This window comes from Choloepus didactylus, chromosome 5, assembly GCF_015220235.1.
Source record: "Choloepus didactylus isolate mChoDid1 chromosome 5, mChoDid1.pri, whole genome shotgun sequence".
Classification (NCBI taxonomy): Eukaryota; Metazoa; Chordata; class Mammalia; order Pilosa; family Megalonychidae; genus Choloepus; species Choloepus didactylus.
This window is the reverse complement of record NC_051311.1, coordinates 71,135,011-71,157,381: the sequence shown is the minus strand read 5'-3', so window position 1 is coordinate 71,157,381 and position 22,371 is coordinate 71,135,011. Positions and strand designations below refer to the sequence as shown.

At 36.7% G+C, this 22,371-nt stretch overlaps 1 protein-coding gene across 1 annotated transcript in view; it reads left to right on the top strand.

The window, feature by feature from the left end:
* Nucleotides 1–22,371, top strand: part of PTPRZ1 (protein tyrosine phosphatase receptor type Z1) — a 198,544-nt gene that overhangs the window by 85,587 nt on the left and 90,586 nt on the right. Inside the window, exons 3-4 of the mRNA XM_037837758.1 lie at nt 17,798–17,977; nt 20,187–20,338. Coding sequence (XP_037693686.1) covers nt 17,798–17,977; nt 20,187–20,338 — 332 coding nt within the window. The remainder of the gene's footprint in view (nt 1–17,797; nt 17,978–20,186; nt 20,339–22,371) is intronic.

Sequence of the window (22,371 nt, the reverse complement as noted above, 5' to 3'; positions counted from 1 at the left end):
CCAACACATATTTTTATATTATATTAATGTTGGCACAACCCTGTATTTCTAAAAAACAATTATGACTACATTAACAAAATTTATAGTGTAAAGTTTCCATTCAAATAACATTGTTAAAGAACACTGGCTTGTAATTATATTTTATTGGTAAATAGTCAATCAAATTTGTTTTCTTTGATTTCATTACTTATTTTTATAGGACAAGATTGTTAGAAGAAAGCTCACTTTAAAAAAACTAATGCTAGTTAACAAAAGAAAGCAAAGTACAGGTTTTGATGGCATATAGTTTTTCATTTCCCAAGAAAAACTGTGAAGCAAGTGCCCTTTACCTTACAATGTGTCCCTGAAACTGCTCCTTGTGTACCGTTCTTCCTTACAACCTCCCCTGTTTTAGTTTCCTGGCTGCTGAAACAAATACTGTACAGGAATTTATTGGCTCACATTTCTGAGACTAGGAGAAGTCCAGAATCAAGGCGTTATCAAGGCAGTGCTTTCTCCCAGCAGACTGTGGCGTTCTGGGGCTGGCTGCCAGTGATCCTTGGTCCTTGGCTTTTCTGTCACCCGGCGATGCACACGGTGGCCTCTCAAGGCTTTTCTTATGGGTTCTAATGACTTCTGGCTTCTGGCTGCTCCCTGTGGCTTTCTCTCTCTCTCTGGGTCTGAATTTCATTGTCTCATAAAGAACTCCAGTAGTAGGATTAGGACCTATCCTGATTGAGTTGGGTCACACCTTAACTGAAGTAACCTCATCAAAGGTCCTGCTTATAATGGGTTCACACACACAGGAATGAAATAAGATTAAGGACATATTTCTGTTTTTCTGGGATACATAGCTACAAGACACCATATCCCCTAATCTTCCCACACACAATCCCAACCCTGAGTACCATTCTTTTTGTCTCAATCAGGTGACACTTGATTCTCAGGAATTTCTCAGATGTCTGCTCTTCCATTTATCGAACTTTGATCCAAAGGCTAATGTGTACCTAACTCAGTCATTGACAGCTTCGTCAGTTACTTGTTTTCAAACATTGCTTCCCTAATTTGATAAATTCTACTCTGATACAGTAATAGGTACTAATGAGGTAATGGGTGGTGTTCTAGTTTGCTAATGCTGCCGGAATGCAAAACACCAGAGATGGATTGGCTTTTATAAAGGGGGTTTATTTGGTTACACAGTTGAAGTCTTAAGGCCATAAAGTGTCCAAGGTAACACATCAGCAATCGGGTACCTTCACTGGATGATGGCCAATGGTGTCCGGAAAACCTCTGTGAGCTGGGAAGGCATGTGGCTGGTGTCTGCTCCAGAGTTCTGGTTTCAAAATGGCTTCCTCCCAGGACATTCCTCTCTAGGCTGCAGTTCCTCAAAAATGTCACTCTTAGTTGCTCTTGGGGTGTTTGTTCTCTCTTAGCTTCTCCAGAGCAAGAGTCTGTTTTCAACGGCCATCTTCAGACTGTCTCTCATCTGCAGCTCCTCTCTCAGCTTCTGTGCATTCTTCAAAGTGTCCCTTTTGGCTGTAGCAGCAGTAAGCTCGCTCCTTCTGTCTGAGCTTATATAGTGCTCCAGTAAACTAATCAAGGCCCATGCTGAATGGGCGGGGCCACAGCTCCATGAGAATTATCCAGTGAAATGTCTCACTCACAGTTGAGTGATCACATCTCCACAGAAACATCCAATCAAAAGTCTCCAACCTAATCAACACCAATACATTTCCTGCCCACACAAGAGTGCATCAAAGATAATGGCGTTTGGAGGACATAATACATCCAGACCAGCACAGGTGGTCATCTCAAAGATATTTACCCTTCCAGAGTGCCTTTAAAGGTATAATCCTGAAAAGGATAAGCTTACCAGAATTTCAGGCACAGTGTCAACTTGAAAGAGACATGATTTTGGTCAGCAAGCCTTTATATTCCCCTTAAATTATACCAATTTTTTTTTTTGTAAGTTTCATTTTCATCAGACAAGAGATTGGATATTTTCCTTGTTATTTCATGCTTTAGCAGCTTTCAAGAGCTCATATATCAAAGAATTTATTACTGTATTATCTAAAATTTGTCAGTCTCTTTTAATATTACGAGTTTTCTAAAGTGAGATTATGATAGGTGCACAAAGATACTAACTGAAGCTTTTGTTGTAAAAATGAAAATTGGAAGCAACCTTGATGATTAAGAATTGGAGACTGGATAACTATAATGTGTGTGTGTGTGTGTATGTGTATGGGTTTGTGAGCTAGTTATAGAGTATCCATGCTGTGGAACGTCATGCAGCCATTAAAAAGAATGAGGCAGATTATATTTGCTGACATGAAATGATCTCCAATACATATTGTTTAGAGACAACAAGCAAGTCACATCAACATATGTAATATGGTCCTGTTTATGTAGAAAAGTAAGAAAAAAGGAAGATTATGGGTATGTGCACATAATTTACAGATGTAAATAGACAAAAAGATTGGAGCTCTTCCTTTCTTATTTTTCTTCCTTTCTGTCAAAGATAAACTGAGACATTTTTAAAAATGTTAAAGTTTATTTGGGCAACAAATGATTTGTGTATCAGGCAGGGCCAATCCAAAAATGCTAAGGAACTCTGCTGAGGGAGTGGAAAGGGGGAGCTTATCTAGGGCAAACTAGGAAACAAGCAAGGAAATGTTCTAATTCGCTCTCATTGAGTTTCCATTTTACATGGCGGGTGTGGAGGGAGGTCTTTAAAAGTGGGGAGCAGTATGATTAGTATGGTGTCCTTTCTGATAAGCTATCTCTACTGGACCAAAACTGGTTTATTACCAGGCGTTACTTATCAGCAGTTCTGTAGGATGCATTCCATTGTTCTATTTTCTCAGAAAGCCCCTGCAGGTCAATTGTTTTTATCTTCGGGAAAATCCTTTCTTGGAAAGGGGTCCCTCCCAGCAATGCCCAGTGCCTGTGGCCATTTTGTTTTACTTAACACTTCCTTTCCCTTCCATCTCCTTTATTCCTGAACATTTCCTTTCCTGAAGCCGTCAGGTGAGGCTAAGCAAAACAGATGTCTGTTCCAGTGTCCCAGGGTTGGTTGCCAGCCTCCAAGCATAGTGAGGAGGGCATTCACAAATGAGGACTGGCCAGGGCAGAGTGTCAGATATGCAATGGAGTGAGGAAGACATCCATATGGGTCCATGGCCCAGTACAAGAAATCAGAGCCCAAATAAGATGAGGAGGGCATTCACATAGTAGTAATGCCAGGTGGGGTTTTGAAGTCAACATAGGGTGAGAACAGTGCCATTGTGGAGTGAGGGCTTCCTAGTATGAAGTGTCAGCCCACATGAGGTGAAGAGGGTGTCCCCACAGAGGGCAGCTTGGCATGGAATGTCAGAGCATGGGTGTGGTGAGAAGGGCATCTAGGTAGGTTGGCTACCCTGCATGGGATGTGAAAACCCAAGAATGGAGATGAGGGCATCCCTATGAGGGGGCATTTTGGTGTGGGGTATCAGAGCCAATAAGGGTGAAGGGGGTGTGTGTCTAGATGGGTTCCTGGTGTGAGCCCCTGCAGAGGGGTGCCCCGGTGTGGGGTGTTGTAACCCAAGAGGAACGAGAAGGGTATATGAATAGGTGGACTTCTGGCATGAGGTGTCAGGCCCCAAGTGAAGTAAGGAGGGCATCCATGTGAAGGGCAGCCTGTGTGGGGTACCAGAACCCAAGCAGGGTGAGGAAGATGTCTCTGCAGAAGGCCTGCCTGATGTGGGCTGTCAGGACCTAAGCAGGGTATGTAAGGTATTCATATGAAGAGAGCAACCTGGGTTGTCAGAGTCTGAGCAGAGTGAGGAGGGCATCCTTGTAGAGAAATAGCCCAGCTCCTAGCAGGTGAGGAGAGTATCTGTAAGGAGAAGGGAATGGTGATGAGAGATTAGTTACATTCAGGGAGATTGACTAAACAAGTAAATATGTTAAGATTAATAGGAGCTGGGTCTCTTGTGTTGGGAAAGTGAGTTACAAATATTGAAAGAGAAAAAATTCTTATGAACCCTTGAATGTTGGATTGCAAATAGAGGTATCAGTGTGAACGGATAGTTTTATATGTGTATATGTGTGTGTGTGTGTGTATACACACAGTGTACACATGCATATTTATATATTCCCTAAATCCATCTGCTGAAAGAGCCTGAGTGTGCAGCAACACCCCAATGGTAATGATAACACCCAGTGACCAGATACTGGATTCTATGTCTCATTTCCCACTAAAAGGGAACCAGGACTTCTTAGAGAAAAGGCTGATCCTATGATTGAGGCAGGGAAAATACCAAATGAACCAGGAACATCTTGTGACAGAAATGAAGGAAGTGCTCAAAGAATGACTGTGGGCATGTTACAAGGACACGGAACCCAGTTCAAACAGCTTCCACTAGCCAAAGTAGGAACAATTTGACCATCAGAATAAATAATTATAGTAATGTACTGTATCTCATTGAATAAAATAGGAAACCCTGAGTTCATACAAATTTAAATTAATTAATAAGTAAAATAATTTAAACTTGATAAGGAACGAGATACTGACATAATCTCACAGTACAACCCTTACAAAATACTTCTTTTAATTATAAAAGAATAAAAGTATTTTGGGAAAAAGAGCAATGTTACTATGGAAAAGCTTGACAGACACTTTAATCAGGTGGTCAAGTAAACATCAATAATAATGGTTCACATAGAAGTCTTCCATCATCCAGCAGGACCCAGTGAGAAGGAAAAAAAGCATCGTTTGTGACATTCCTAGCAAAAATGCATAGTTGAAACTAATTAAGGGGAAACATCAGACAAACCCAAACTGAGAGACAGTCTATAAAATAAATGAAGTCTTCAAATGTATCAAGATCATGAAAGTCAATGAAAAATGGAGGAACAATTTTAGGTTCAAAGAGAATAAAGAGACATGACAACTAAAGATTACAGCTTTTATTAAACAGCCTTATTACCATAAAGGACATTATTGTAACAGTTATTGAGGTTTCTTGGTGAATTCTGAATGAGGTCTAAGGATTAGATGGTACTCATTAATATCCTTATTTTGAGGATTTTATTGTGGCTTTATAGTAGAATGTCCTTGCATTTAAGAAGCACATGCTGAAATATTCAGCATCAGTAGGTACCATGTTGGCATCAGCCTCTCAAATAGCTCAAGAAAACAATGTATTTGTTCTGTACTTGAAATTTTCTCTAAGTTTGAGATTGTTTCAAAAAGAGAAAGGTGTGTGTATGTAGGTATATGAGACTGGAGAGAGAATCTTAAAGATACACAACAACCAGTTAATAAAACCTGCCTTTTAAAAGCAAAAAAAAGTGTAGAAGGGTAAGATGGAGACCTCAGTATTTTACTCTATGGTCTTATATGTTTGTCTTCTACACTGAGAATGCTGCATTAGTTTCCTGACTGCTAAAACAAATACCATACATGGGTTGGATTCACAACAGGAATTTATTGGCTCACGGTTTCAGGAGCAGAAAGTTGCTTCCTCCCAGGATCTGTATCTTCTGGCTGGCCGGCAATCATTGGGGTTCCTTGGCTTATCCATAGCATGGCAGTGCACATGGCGGCATCTTTGCCTTCCTCTTGTGGGTTCCATTGACTTCCAGCTTCTGGCTGCTCCCTGTGGCTTCTCTTAGTGTCCAGTTTCCTTTGCTTATAAGGACTTCAGTCATATTGGATTAAGGCCTGCCCTCATTCAGTGTTGGAACACCTTAACTAATAACATCTTCAGAGGTCTATTTACAAATAGATTCACACCCACAGGACCAGGGGTTGAAATCTGAACATGCCTTTGTGAGGGACATGATTCAACCCCAACAAATGCATACAAATTTTAGTGATTTAATATTAAAAAAAAGGGAAAGATAATATCACGGTGCTCACAAATATGTACATATCAAAGCAGAAACTGGATTATCCTAGTTTCAAATATTCTGTTACCCTCTAGTTTCAATTGAAAAACAAAAATAATTTGACTGATAATTCTATATCTGGTTCAATGATTTTTTTCCATAGCAATAATTTGGACTATGAAAGTAATGTGAAGGTCTCAGAAATACATCACTTTATGTGAGCATTTCCTTCATATCTGCCAGTGGTTCTAACTGAAATAAATGGAAGCAGGCTGTTGGAAGCAGTGAAAATTCATTTTGCAACTCTTTAAGATTTTGTTACTTTGCGCCTATTAGAATTTTGTTTGTGAGGCCTAATCCAGGCTAAATTAAATAGATCTGTCATGGTGACATTCACATTCTGGGTTCTAAGTAAGTGTTTCCTTTTATTATGCTTCCTGAAATTTCCTGTGACAGACTGAAGCATATGAAGCAGAGTTTCATTCTCCGTTAAACAGAATTCTCCATGACTGCTGAGAAATGTTTGGAGAGTTTTAGTGTATTTGTCCGTTTTAGTGCCCACATGTCATCTTACATTTTTGAAATGCATTTTGGTGTGCATTTTAGTTATTTTGTAAATAAAATTCAATTATCTGCCTGCTTCAGAGAGCACTTGTGAGACCCAAGAGTTATTAGATGCTAGTAAAAGCAATAATAATAATAATTATAGGTGACACTCATCAATTAATTTATTCAGTACTAGTCTCTGAAGATACAACAGTTGACAAAACAGTTAAGGTGCCTGACTTTACTAAGTTTGCACTCTATTAAGGCGAGAAAGACAATAGACAAATAACCAAGATAATATCAGACAGCGATAAATATTGTGAAAAGAATAAATAAGGTGATGTGATAGACAATAACTCGGAGAAGTTAGGTAAGGCCTTTCCAAGAGGAAGCTGGACTTTTCGGCTGAGATAAGGAGGAGAAGGAGCCAGCTAGTGAGAAGGGAGGGAATGTCTCAGGCAAGGGGATGGTGAGTGCAAAAGCCCTGCTCTAGAAAAGAGAGGTGTGCTTGAGGAAGACAGAGGGTGGAGTATCGTAAAAATGGAGGGAGTACATGGGCCATTATCTTGTGCCAGATACCATACTGATTGCTTTACATGTACTAGCTCATTTAAGCCTCACAATAATCCTGTGAGGTTCATCCTAATATGATCCATATTTTATAGGCAGGAACACAGAAACAAAGATGTTAAAAGACTTACCAAGGTTATAAAACTCATAAGTGGTAGGGACAGTGTTTTCACCTGGGCAGTCTGATTTCAGAACTCATGCTTTCAATATTATATGATGCTTCTTCCCAGAGAAAAGACCATACAAATGTAAATTACTGTTGCTATTATTATGATAAAGTCCCAGGCATCTTCTAGGGCCTAGAAAACTAGTGTGTATTTCCATTTCATTACACAAAGAATATTGTGTTTGGCTCTAGATACCAAGTTTTACAAAGAATATAGACAAATTGAAAAGTATTTAGAGGAAGTTCCGTGGTTGACAAAGAGTCTTGACATATGAGGAGCACTTGAAGTGATTCAGGACTATATCATAAAAAAGATAAGGCTCAAGAGACTACAGTGTCAGTATTCATATATTTAGAGGGCCATCATGTTGGAAAATAAATAAACAAGGGGATACAATTTGGAGAAAAATATTAAATCTACAGGGAACTTGCTTTGATGTAGTGAATGACTTTCTAACAGTGAAAAATCCAAATATGGAATAAGCAACACTGGGTGAGTAAGAGACCTCAGTATCAGAGACATTTAAGCCTATGCAGAAAATCCCATTATTAGGAGTGTTCTAGAGGATTCAAGCAATGATTGGGTAACTGAACTAGGGTGGTTCTTCCCAGTCCTGAGATTCTTTATATGAACAAGCTGTAATCAGAAGCCAGGAGAGTCAGAATTTAACATCCTTAATTTGGTAGAGCAGGGCATGGAACCCTGATGCCAGGAATAGATGAAGAATCAAAGTAGAATCCCGGACGGGAAGGTTGTAATTAAATATCAAAACTCCATTGTTTTTTTTTAGTTGTCAAAGAGTGTCTTAGTTTTCCATACAATGGCTTAAACAATGGAATTTACTGACTGACAGTTTTGAGTCTAGGAGAAGTCCAAAATCAACCTATCAGCAAGGCCATGGTTTCTCCCCAAAGACTGTGGTGTTCTGCTTCTGGCCTGCCTGCCATCCTTCAGTCCTTGTCTTTTCTGTACATGGCTTTGCACATGGCGACATCCTCTCTTTTCTTTTATGGGTTCCGTTGACTTTCAGCTTCTACTCCTCCCTAGTGGCTTTCTCCCTGTGGCCTTCTCTAAAAGGCCTCCAGTAAAAGGATTAAGACCCATTCTGATTCAGTTTGGCCACTCCTTAATTTAAAAATAAGATACTCAAAAGATCCTATTTACAAGGGGTTCACATCCCCAGGGATAGATTAATAGCATGTTTTTTTTCTGAGGTACATAATTCAACCCACCACAAGGAGACAGGTGATCTGGCCCAAGCTAGAAAGCAGGAGCAGGCTACTTGCCTGGAATGCCCTTTCCTGCCTTAGAGAACATATACTCAACTTTCCACATTCATCTCCTTCAAAACCAATCCCTGACACCCTAGAGAACTGATCATATACATTTATCTTTATTAGATTACCTGTAATTCTCTGCATTGATTTATTGTCTACATATCTCCTCCTTCTAGACCCTAGACTCACAGAAGGCAAATTTATATTTGTATTTTCGGACCTGGAAGTGTTATTAAAAATAGTATCTAACAAGTAGGAGATCCCTTCTGGTTCATGGAATAGAATCAGAAGGTCAAAACAAACTTGGATTTAGAAATGTAACATATTTGTGGCCAGCATTAATTTTCCAATTACCTATCAAAGTCCTAAGCATGTGCTCCTTGAACATGGTATTAGAAGGCTAATTAATGAAATGTATTTCCTCTTTAGAAGTTTATAAGATCCAAGTGATTCAGTTCAAGGCATAATGAATTATGATTGAATTTAGATGTCAAATCTGGCAGAGTTCCTCTATTTGTCATTCTTGAGTTCTACCAAATGAAATTACAATGAATTAATTGGGGAAAAAAATGTTTTGTCTTTTGCTAGTTTGTTAATTTTTATAGAGAGAAGGTCAAATATCAACTTCTTTAAACTCTCAGAATTTTAGCTAAATTTCCTAAAGAACAGTAGTGTCTTTTTGTAGTGAGGTAGTTATTACCTCAGTGTTACTTAGCATCACATCTACCACTGAAGATAAAAGGTCTGAAATACTTGTAAAACTTATTTTTGAGCACTTTAGAGGAGTGATTTGAAGAATTTTCTTAATTTAATACTTTGTCTTAGAAGTGTGAAGTTTCATTATTTGGTAGTAGCATGTGGGAAGACATAGGTATTGCATTAACTAAGCCAAAACAAAATAGAGGAATGTATTCTGAAAGTTCACTGTTGACTTTTACCTTGTCCTTAATTTTGCCTGTTTCTCAGAATTACTTTGTTAAAATCTAAAACATATCTCAGCTGGGACCTCCCAGCCTTTCAAAGACATAGGTTATGTTGGCTCAAAAGCCAGCCTGCCTCTCACTCTTCCCAAATTCTGTTGCCTGTGGAAGGTCTAAACCCTCCTGAGCATTCCTAGGTCTTTCTCAAGAGGTTTCCGTTCTTGGTGACGGCCTCATTTCCTTAGCCCTGGCTTTCTGACCCACCGTCTCTGTATACACCGTGGCAGTGATGCCAGGAAGGGAACCTGCTCATCTAAAAAAAGAATCTGTTTAAATCTGTTAAGACTAGACTGTTAAACTGTATCTTTCACAAGGTTGATTAAGGTAGACACAAGTTAAGATACCTTGGAATCCATGCATCTTTTTCACGCAATAGATGAAGCTTTAGAATTTAATAAGAATCAGATGTACTTGGCATACATAACCCTTTTAATATTTTATCTTTATGCAGAATTGATATTCCCTTGGCAGTAATTCCTAACAATTTAGTTCAAAGCTTCTCTCTCCTTTAGCCTTTATATATTTATACTTAAAGAGTAGAGATGCTTGCTACTTTTTATGGACTGCTGAAATAAATCTGTTTGCAATGTCAACTGATTATCATCTTGTTCTATCTGATTTACAAATCATCATGTATTATATTAAAAACACTTGTATTTTAAAGTCGTCACTAAAAAAATAAGTTAGAAACAAAGCGAGACAGCCAGTGCTCAGGCCTCTGCTCTGTTTACAGGAATTTCCTGACCGAGACTAATTAAAAAGTAAAAAAAACTTCAGAAAACAGAAAGGCTCCATCCCCCAAAATAGACTATCTGGTTCTCACAGCTGTTTAATGCCACATTAAAAATATTTTAACTACAATTCTTAACTCTACTTTTTCATCTCCAGGTCACTCCTTTACCTGCCACATTCTGAACTCCAGGTCCTTCATTTCACTAAAACTGCTCAATTGTAGGATATGAAATCGTGGAATTAGGAAATAACCAAATCCAAGAGTCACTCTTCAGTCATCACCCTATGGTCTACATATGACATTCATTTTATGATAATTCCTCATTGTTGAAACCATCCTTCTCTGTTATCATTTTCTCCTAAATCTGTAATTCCCTTTCAAGCCACTCATTCCTAATTTCTTTTGGTTCCACCTGATCCTCTTTATGCTCCCTAAATGTTAGTGCTGCTCAGTGTCTTATCACTGACTCTGCTGGCTCTGCCAACTTCCAATAAAATATTTCATCCACACCTGTGGTTTTAAGCTACCTCCTAGATGCTCGTGTTCCCCAGTGTCTATCTCTAACCCAGACCTCTCAATGAGTTCTCAAACCCATAATGTTGATTGCCTAATGAGCTTCCATAGGAATTTCAAGGTCTACAGGTCTGAAACCAGATTTAAAGTCTGTTTTTTCTTCCATACTTCCTACCAATGTGTGACTGTACCATCACACACCATGTATACCCCAGTCAGGATCTTAGCAGTCAGCCTTTGCCCTCCTGCCTTCCTCACTTCCAAATAAAAAATCCTTTCAAATGTTCCTAAATCTTTCAAATCTACATCCTACTTTTATTCCTCAATTATGTTGCTTTCGTTTGTACCCCCCGTAAATCTTGTCCTAACGAAAATTTTGTTTTGCTATAGATTCTGTTTCATTTTCTAATTAAATCAGTGAGTTAATCATGATCCATTATGAGTATCATCATATTCTGTTTATTGATTTCATCTATACCCACTGCAGATTACCAGGCCTTGATTACTTAATCTTCAAAGAAATAGTATTTTAATATGTTAATGTCCTTTGATATTATTTCATCTTGTGTTTTTATTCCTTTTTCTGTGGTCTGCAAAAATCTTAGGTTTATTTGCCTTTTAGGGCAGTAGTTTTCATTGTTTTTGTTTTGTGTGGAGTTTTTCTCGCCTGCATTTGTCCTTCTAATGTGAAAAATCCCCATAATTTTAGCAAGGAACTTTGTGAAAGGTTTCTGGTCTACCTCTCTCCCTATTTATGCTAAACTTCAGTTAATAATTTTCTTAAATTTTATAATGAATAAGTAAAAAATGAGCTAGGACTTTCCTAAATAAATTAATAGCTAAGTTCCCTAACATTATTGGTCCCTTAGCAATTGGATATATCAACCAGGCCTGCAAAGATTTTCTCCTGTCCTGATGTGAGTGTTCCAACAGGACAGATAATGAAAGAAAGGCAGACTTGACTAAACAGCTTCTAATTCTTAAATTGTTTGCTCTGATCTCTTTCGGGTTAGCTTTAATAAGAGCTACTGTCAACATTCACCAACTGCATCACTCTTTGGCCAAAACATAAACATGCACACTGATTTGTGCATGTAAAGACATCCTCATTCCTGTTTTTGACATGGGAAGTTACTGCAGCTATCCTCCTTCTCTTATTTTCCATCATTTTATGTAACATTTACTGGTGTGACATTATTGCTGATTATTACTCAGTAATTTAAGGTTTTGGTGTCTTATGTTTTGAGGAAGCCCCCTTTCTTAAGCAGCTAACTGCCACATCCAAAAAAAAAGTCTTCTTACATATATCATCTTTCTATTTTGCTAGAGTTCAAAATTCTATGCCACATTTTCATTGAAAACAACACTGATTTATCTGTTTTGATATCTGAGAGAACTGAAATTTGAATCAAGTCATTCATTGCTGATAACTTTATATCATTTAAATGACTTTAATTTTGACTTTTTGGTATATTTGTTAACACATAAAATGCAAGCCCACAGTTATTTTTCATGCTGTGGTTTATAGGGTATGGAATCTTGAATGGAATTTATTCAAGGCAATTAGTAATAGATGCCACAATCCTGACTTTAGTTTTCCCCTTCAATATAACTCTATTTGCCTTGTCATAATATGTTATATGTAAATATGTAGCAACACAAACACTTTTTACCTCAAAACATGGACTAAACAAGAAATTCATGAACCTTAAAGGCAGTATATGTTTTTGTTATTAATGTCTTGGTCAATAAAGAATCAATTCTAAATATACCATTCCAAATATACCATTATTAGAATCTACTTATATAATAGCAATTTATGGTACCCTTAAAAAATCAATATTGGGATTTTTATCATAGGTCTGTGAATTTTCAGAGAATCTTTGCTGATTACCTCACACATTATTATAATTATTTTGCCCATTTATCTGATATTTGAAGTAGATACAACAAGAATAATGCAAGAAAGAGGAAGAAGAAGAAAAGGGCAGAATGATTTTAATTTTCTCTGACTTTCTTTTCCTTTCCATCATTTCATTATTTTTTCCTCCAAATTTTCAAAGAAATGTACTGGGTTTCTTAAGGGTTTTATTTTTTAAACTCATTCCCTCTTTATCTTACACTTTTAGTTTTCATCAGATGGCTATTTTTAGATTAGTGACTGGTGGAGGAATATTTCCCTATCCAGAATGTATTTGTCAATGAGTTCCTTTCTACAGTCCTTACTGGTGAGATGTGTAGTACCTGGACATCAAAGGGCAGATAACTATAGATATCTTATTCATTCAGCAAATGTTTATTTACTCCCTAGGTAGTAGACTGTAACAAAGGGTGTTTGAAATTACAAGAACAATAAGAGACAGACTTATATTTTAGTTCAAATAAGTAGATGGAGGACATAAAAATCAAATGAAGACAAATGGAAGATATCTATGAAAATAGTCATTAATTGCAGCCTCTACCTTCCATCCTATCCTGAATATTTCTGCCAGATTAACTTTCATGATAAGGCAACTGTCATCTAATTACTCTTCCAAAGCGTCTGTGCCTCCCTGGTACCATTGATCACAGTCTTCCTTTCCATCTCTAACCGTAGAATTCCCCTTCATCCATTCTTTGCTCATGGGACCAGTCTGGACTGCTCACTGTTCTGTCTTTGCTTACACTTTCCTGCCACCATGAGTTTGCTCAGGTATGTCACACAACTGGACACTGTGAGTTCCTTCTCTGCCTGTCAAAATTCTACCCATCTCAGGTCTGAATTAATGTTCTTTTGATAGCTATGCCCATCTTCTTTCATCCTGCACAAATAAACTAAAACTATGCCTCCTCCATATCTGCTGAAAGATAGAGGCTAGAATTGCTTTCCCCTCTGCTTGGAAGAGAATACATACAATAGAAGGGGCACAGAATGTAAATATTCAATACATTTATTCATTTGGAGCACAAAGGCTATTCTACAAGCATTTAATTTGTTCCTACCATGTGCCAGACTCTGAGTTTGGAAGTAGAATACAGATGGAATAGACAATTAACAAACAATTTAAAAAGTCTGTTAAGTGCTCCCGTTGGTAAGCACAAGAAATTTATGGTTGTGGTACCAATTCTGGTGAATCAATGAATAAATGAAAGAATGAATGAACGTATAAATGAATACTTTATCTTAATTGTCTAGAGTCCTGTTTAACACTCTACAGTCCTCCCTCTGAGTAAATCACCACAATAGTCTTCTGCTACAACTACAGTGTTTTAATTTCGTCCCTAATAACTCTCAGGTAGATACCACTTGGTTCTAATGATTCTGTACATTAGCTTTCTCAGATTCATCATCCTGAATTCTTGCCACTAAGTGGACTGAGGTCTCCAGTTGCTACATTAAAAATATTAATTTGGGAATTTAAAAAGAAATGTTTTAGAATAAGATTAGCCCAATGTTTCATTGTTGAAGACAGGTAAAATGCTTCTGCTACCTATGTTTTGTTCCTTTAAGCAATTTTAACACTTTATTAGCTTATTTCCCTTGGTGTTCTACTAGTGATGATTTGAAATGACCTCCTTTGTACAATCCTCTGCAAAAAGATCAAGTTCTTATTTTTTCTGGAATTTTCCTTCTGTTTTTCTGGGTGCTCATCAAAAAAAATTCTTTTCCCTATTTTGGTTCTTTTATTTTGTCTTTTAATCATAAAAAATTAGAGCGGTATCTTGAACCTGCATTGTATTAAGCACCCTGATCTAGGAAGCATTTTAAACTGGGTCCTTCCTCAGTGTAATCATTTTATGCACTTCAAACATAATCCAGTTACTCTCTATCCCTCTGCTGTAAAATGGCAGGCAACACACAGTTTGGACTTCAGTCATTCTTTTTATCCTTCAGCAGAAGTTTAGTAGGGATTACTCAGCAAAATTGTCTTATAACAAACAGTCAAATGTGACCTGCAGCTAAATTCAGAAATGTTACTTTAATTCATCAGGTTTTATTTTTCCTTTTGCCATCTCGTGTCAGATCCCAGTGAGCTTAAACTCATAAAGAAGAAATCATTTCTTGTTTGTCTGGTTCACTCATTCAACAGATGTTTGTTGAACATCTGTGCACCAGGTTTTTTTTCTAGGTTCTGGCATTTAGTCGTGAACAAAGCTCCTTCTCTCACAGAGCTCAGTTTCTTTAGTGTGTAGAGGCAATAAATAAACATAATCACTATGTCAGGTAGTGATACATCAAAGAAGAAAAATGAAGTTGGGAAAATGAATAGAGAGTTACAGAGGGAGTAAGTGTATTTTATACAAAGCATTCAGGGGCTAAACTGAGAAAGCAAGCCTTACACGCATCTGGGGACCAGCATTCCAGAAAGAGATGGAAGCAAGTACCATGCCCTGAGGCTTGACTTGCTCCAGAAACAGAAAGGGAAGCCAGTATGGCTAGAGCAGAGTGATACAAGGTAGAGTGGTGGGAAACGAGATCATAGAGGATGTGAGCAGTGACATTATATAGAATCTGTAGGCCATGATAAGGAATTTATATTTTGTTCTGAGCAAGATTAAAGACATTGGAGGTATTTGAGCTGAGTGACACATGTTCTGACATATATTTTAATAGATTACTTTAGCTATTGGTTTTCTTTTTCTACAAATTCCTACAAATATAGCAGCTTAAAACAATGCACATTTATATCTTACAGTTTCCTTGGGTCAGGAGTCAAGGAGGATGGGTGGGATCTCTGCTCAGCATCTCACAAGACTGAAATCAAGGTGTCATCTGGGCTGCATTTAAATTTAAAGCTCAGAGTCCTCTTTCCTAGTTCATTCAAGTTGTTGGCAGATTCACTTTCTTGAGGTTATTGGACTGAGGTTCCTGTTTTCTTCTTGCTGTCTGGCTGCCTGGAGTGTTCTGAGTTCCTAAAGGCTGCTATGGGTTCTTAGCCACATGACCCTCTACCACCTGGCAGCTGGCAGCTTATTTCTTCAAAGCCAGCAGGAGAATCTCTCACACTTTTAAGGTCTAGGACAGAGACTTTTATAATGTGACATAATCACAGGAGTCATTACCCCATCATTGTTGCCATATAACATAAACTAATAAAGGGAGTGACTATCCCATAATAGTCACAGGTCCAGCCTACACCCAAGGAAAGGGGATTAGATAGGGGGTATGCCTGAGGGGATAGAATTGGGGAGCCACTTCAGATTCTGCCTACCACGAAAAGGGAAAATAAAATCATAGAAAGGACAAGAGAGGAAGCTGGAGATCAGAGAGAAGGCACTGGAGGTTTCTGGGCCAGTACTTCCCACAGTTTCATGTGCATATGAATCTCATGGGGATCATGTTAAAATGCAGATTCTAACTTAGGCTATGAGGTAGTCATGACCTTCTTAACAGTCTCCTGAGTGATGGCGGTGCTGCTTGTGGAAGGCTGTAGGCAAGCGATGATGGTGACATGGGCTGGAGTGGTAATGGGGAGATGAGAAGTGGTCTGATCAGGAATATATTTTTAAGGTTTACTCAAAAGAGTTAAAGGGTTTGCTGAAGGAGGAACAGAGGCATCAGGATGATTTCGAAGTACAGGAGATGGTAAAGACTGCATGAGGAGCTTGTCTCAGGGCAGAAATCAAGAGTTCAGTTTTGGATATGCCAAGTTTGAGATGCCTAGTAGACACCCAAGTGAGAAGATCACTAAATGCTATGGAAAATAACAGGTTTATAAATCATATGAAGGGTTACTAGAGACATAAAATTTTGTGTTTCTATACACCACACGGTGTGATTCTTCCTAAGTGTGCTTGGAATTTATTGCACTGTATTAAAGCATTTAAGTAATAAAAAAGACCTTATCAATTCATGCTGCAGTTTCTTTCCCTGCTTCTCTTCAACTGACATTAAAAATAAGCCATGTTTTCTTGTCCCCATGCCAATGTTCTTGATGGTGAAATCAACATAACATTAATCAAAACATTAAATTTGTGTGCTAGAAGCCAAAACATGCATCACTGTGCCTATTTAAAGCATATTGTATTCAAATACTCTCTAGGAATAGATTAGATTTTAAAATAAAATACATTTTCAGCACCTCTTGATTCTGGTGGATGCCCTCTGTGAGGTGAATTGCCTAATTTTCCCTGGCTACATAGGCAGTTTTGTGGTATGACTACTTGTAATTTCTTTCTTGGGGTAAACTTTGTGACATTATGAGAGGTGGCCATTAGAGTGAGCCTGCAAAAAGAAGACGGCATAGACTAGGGTTGTGATGAGGCTATGTTTACTTGTAATTTCCCTAAATATCATCCTGTAAAATGTTGGCCTTGCCCATGCCCATTTTTTGGTAAGAAAAGCATTCAAATGGATATAAGCTGAAAACTGCTGCCACGCTGCTCCTTCACGTAACGGATGCAGAAAAGCTATCCATTGATTAGAAAAGTCTTAAGCTTTGGATTTGCAGCATTTCACGGACTCTAGCAGAACTTTAACGAGATTGTGCCTCTCAAACAGTGAATGCTAAGTAAATGTCTAGGGAAATAAAAATAAGATAGACATCTCATGGTTTCAGGTAGGGATGAAATAAAAACAAGTGTAGAGCAGTTTTGGTTTAGAGGACTGTTCATTCTGTGGAACAGGTAAAAATTCACTTCACTAGAAGAAAAATCTTTTATAGAAAACCCTATTTTGTTTTTCTTATTTTCAAACAAATCAAACCTTTTAGGTTTTAACACCAGAAAAAAAAAATGGGGGAGGGGGAGCACGTTATTTCAAGGATAGTCTGGTGATAGTGTTTTTATAAATAAGACCTGAGCAGTTGGAAATTAATCCAAATCATTTGATGGTAGAGAGCAAAAGAAGGTCTGAAGATGGCTACTCCTGTAATTTGGAACCCTGGACTTATCACATAATTAATTAGACCTTCTGCTGATTTGGAAGCCAGTGATGGCCAAACCAAACACTTGAACTCTGTACTTTGTGTGGTTGTTAGATAGGCCTCTTTTATAGTGGATCATATTAAAACCCTGAATCCAAATCTAAGTGTAATTATTTTATGAATTAGTTTGAGGATGTCTCTATTTTTCCTTTATTGTATCTATTTTTATTTAAAATATTAATTTAATATATTAATATAAAATTTAGCTTTTACATGGTAATTTAAAAAGCTGACTTCTTACCCTTTCTTTTCCTAGGACCACTGAATCAAAAAAATTGGGGAAAGAAATATCCAGCATGTAATAGCCTCAAACAATCACCCATCAATATTGATGAAGATCTTACACAAGTAAATGTGAATCTTAAGAAACTTAAATTTCAGGGTTGGGATAAAACATCTTTGGAAAACACATTCATTCATAACACTGGGAAAACAGGTAAAATGTTTGCATTCTGTTTGTGGCTTTAACATGTTTTATGGAACTAGTATATGTTTACGTTAGTTTCCTCTCATTTTCCTTTGAGTAGTGTGATATGAACTGGAAAGAAGCAATAGGTAAAAGAAACTAAATGAGCAGAGAAAACTGGAAATATAGACAATATTTTGAAAATTTGTACAGAAAAATAAAATGACCAGTCACCACATCATTCCTATTTTCCAGTGATTTAAGATGTATATATAATAATGATGATGCCTCAATAAGAAGATGTGTAAAAATAGCATCATATAACTCAGGTGATTTAATAACTCCATCACTGGGCAATCACTTGGTCAATCAGGATTTCCTTTTCTTGGCATCATAGTTTGATCTTGCCTGCTCAGCCTTATGCTGTGTTCACTATTTGAAAATGAGAAATGTGATAGACTATAATTTATTTTTAAGAAAAGAAATAAGTGATTCTATATAGAAAGCTTTAAAAATACCATATTTAGGAAGCATTCTTTAAGTGCTTTTGTGAGACTGCTTTTTAAAACATGCATAGTATAACACCACAAAACAATAAAAACCTGGATTTCCAGTAAGCCATTGATGGATAAAATAATTTTCAACAAGTGAATACCTATCTTTTTAAATATTTTCTATCAAATGAAATTGTATGTATGTCACGAAGTAATATAAAAACAAATACGCACATAGGAAAAAGATGAGAAAAAGATTCAAAATTATAATAATAGTTATATTGAGGTGGCTTTATCATTGTTGAATTATTCTCTATTTTCCAAATATCTGGAATATAGTTATTTGAATGTAATAATTTAATTTTGAATCCCAAGGTGGAAGGAATTTTTCTACATCAGTGCCTGACACATAAGCACTCAATAAGTATTTGTTGAATAAGTGAAGAAAATTATTACATGTTGCAATATATTATTAATTAAATACCGAAAAATGTATTGTCCCAAATCTTGACATTTTTTTTTACCAGTCTTAAAGGGTGTGACTGTTGAACAAGGCAGTGAGGCATGTAATCTCTATTTTATTTTTCTTAGTAGAATGTGATTAAGCCCTTGAGCATTAGAGGCACACTGCTTGTGTTCACTCCTGGATCTTTAAATTACAGATGTGGGAAAGTTACTTAACCTCTTTGTTACTCAATTTCCTTATCTGTAAAATAGAGATTATAGTGGTATCTACCTCCTCAGGTAATGTGCAGATCAAATGGTTAATGCATGTAAAGTACTTGGTTTGGTGCACTGGACACTGTAAATGATAAATGTTGACTGTCATTGGTACCATTATTATTATTTGAACACTGTAAATGATAAATAAATGTTGACTGCATTGGTACCATTATTGTTATTATTATTGTCATTATTATTATAATTAATGGAAAGTTATATCCTTGGCTGGCTGGCCAATATTTTGGATTCCTGATGCCTACAGCCATTTCAGCCTACGGGAGCAAAGACTATTTAAATCTATCAAGAGACATCAAAATCTTGCATTCAGCCCTCACCAGAATCATTAATTCCCAGAAGCCTTATAAAATGCAGTCAATAAAATCTGCTGTGGGACTCAAATTGAGGAGTTTAAGATTTTGATGATTACACCTCCAAAGTTCAAACATGAAATGACTGAAACCCCTTCAGTAAGAATACATTATCCACCTTCCTTTGGCACAGACTGGGACAGAGGTTCATGATGTTAGAGCTTCATGAAGCCTGGGATAAGGCTTTGAAGAATAAGTAAAAGGGAAGAAAGCAGAAGCCTGACAAGGAGCAGAAACAGGCTGATGGGAGAAGGTGATGAGCATTGCCAGAAGAAGACTTGTCTTCTTTCTGCTCGTCTATTCATTCACCCTTCATTCATTCCCTTCTCTACCATCAGATACTTGAGGGAAGCTGACCTTTGGAGGACTGGCAATCTCAGGACACCAAACAAAGTAGGGAAGGTGGATGGGCTATCTTCTGCTATTAGGGTCATACACTAGTTATGGTCTTTGGTTTAGTTTACATTTGTGGAGATAAGATACATTAGGTATATTGTAAAGAACTACAAAATCCAGCTTGTTAAATGACAGCATAATTTTTTTTATTTTTTCAAAATAAATCATTTTCTTAATGTAACTAAAATAGATTAATTCTGATTTTCAGAAATGTAGATGCAATTTTATTGTTGGGTTTTTGGTTTGTTTTTTTTTAAGTTGAAATTAATCTCACTAACGACTACCGTCTCAGTGGAGGAGTTTCAGAAATAGTATTCAAAGCAAGCAAGATAACTTTTCACTGGGGAAAATGCAATATGTCATCTGATGGATCAGAACATAGTTTAGAAGGACAAAAATTTCCACTTGAGGTAAGTCAGTAGTTCCACTGGTTGCAATTTCATTTTCTAAATCATTGTGTCTTATTTAGCATATTCCTTGATTAATGCATAATACAAATTTTATGATTTATGCTGTTATAGTTTTGATCACTTGATTAATATCTGCTTTCCTCACTAGCTAAGAGCCATCTTTGATTTTCCACCCCCTGGAAACCCAGAGGGCCACTTAATAGGTGGTCAGTAAATGCTGATAAGGGAATGAATGAAATTCTTTCCATTGCCCAGTCTATAGGGAAAAAAAGAAGAAATTTCATCAACATACTGAAAGATCAAAGAAATGAAAATTAAAATGAGAAAAGTTTCAGCTTTAAAATTGAGAAAATAGATATAACTTTAATGAATAATTAATGTGCATTGAAATAAACACTTTCATGTATATCTGAGAGAATAAATTGGTATGCTTTTGGGGAAGCAGTTTTCTTGTGTTTATCAAGAGTCTTATATGTTTATATGCACAATACTCACCATTTCAATTTGTAGCAATTTAATCTAAAAAATAATTATAAATATATATTCACAACAGTAAAAATGGAAACAAAATGCAGCAATTAAATACATTATGATGGGATATTATAGATCTTGTAAAAATCATGTTTTCAAATGATGTATTACATGACAAAGATTCATCATAAAATATTAATGTTTTTAAAAAGTGAACACAAGGTAGCATATGCAATATTATTATTCCAATTTTGTAAAACACCAAAACTAATTGAATAGTGAATGACAATACAGAGTCTGAGTCAAATGGATTAGGTTTGAATCTTGGGTCCACCTTTGGGTTATTAGTTTTATGACATGACATTACACAAATTACTTAACTTATTTAAGTTTCTGTTTTCTCTTCTGTGAAATGAGCATAATAGTAGTATTACCCACCTTATAAAGTTATTTTGAGGATCAAATGAGAGAATGAATTATTACCACTATAAAAATAATTGAAGATGTTAATAGTGATTATCTCTGCATTGCAGGTGACTTATTTTTTCCTTTAAATAGAATTTCTTATATTTTCTAAATTATTTATAATGAAACTGCATTGCTTTTATAATCCAAAATAGTTATTGATAACACAAATAAGGCTAGGGTTAATTATCTTTTAAGGATTTCTTTTTAGAATGTACATATCCACTTTCAGATTTGTGCCTTATAACTTTTTGGGATATTATATTGTTTATATATTATATATCATTCAAGAAAATCATATTTTTTCAAGTTTGATTTATCAAAGAAACAAAAGTCAACTCATTAAAACAAATAACATTTACTTTTGGAGAGTTCAGCAGTCTAACGGTATTTCCTATTTAAACAAAGATGAAAAATCAACTTAAAACAAAAAACGCTAACAAAAAAAAAAAAAAAAGCCGTGAGCAACCAAAAAGTGGTACAGAATCTGTTCATTAAACCTCATGACCTCATGTATTTTTCTTTTTCAAAACTTCTTAAGTCCTCTCACAGAGGTAATTTTTGTTTGTTGCTTGTTTTTTAAAATACCCTTTATGTAATTGAGCAAGCAGGGAACCTGAGGGTCATCTGTGACTTGCTCATTTTTCTGGTCTCCCACATCCTAAAACCAAATCTTCTAAATTCTGCTCCTAAATAATGTGGGAGATCAGAAGTTCAAACCACCATTGTCTCTTACTTAGATTATTAAATATCCTTCTAACTGGTCTCCCTCTCTCCAGTCTTGACCTCCTCCAATCTATCCCCACCCTCACCCCAGCCAACCCCCAACCAGCTCCCAGACCCAAAACCATTAGCTTAAATGCATCAGTGGCTCCTCGTTGCCCTTAAAGCCAAACTGCCAAGACACCTCACAGCCTTTCCTGCCCTGCCGTGGCCCCGGCCTACTGCTTCAGCCCCATCTCTCTCCTCTTCCCTCACACAGGCTCAGCTGAAACCACAACAAACTGCTTTCTGTTTCCCACACTTGTCATGCTTTCTTGCCAGTAGGCTTTTCCCAAGCTGTTTCTTCTGCTTATGTGATAAGCACATATCCGTCT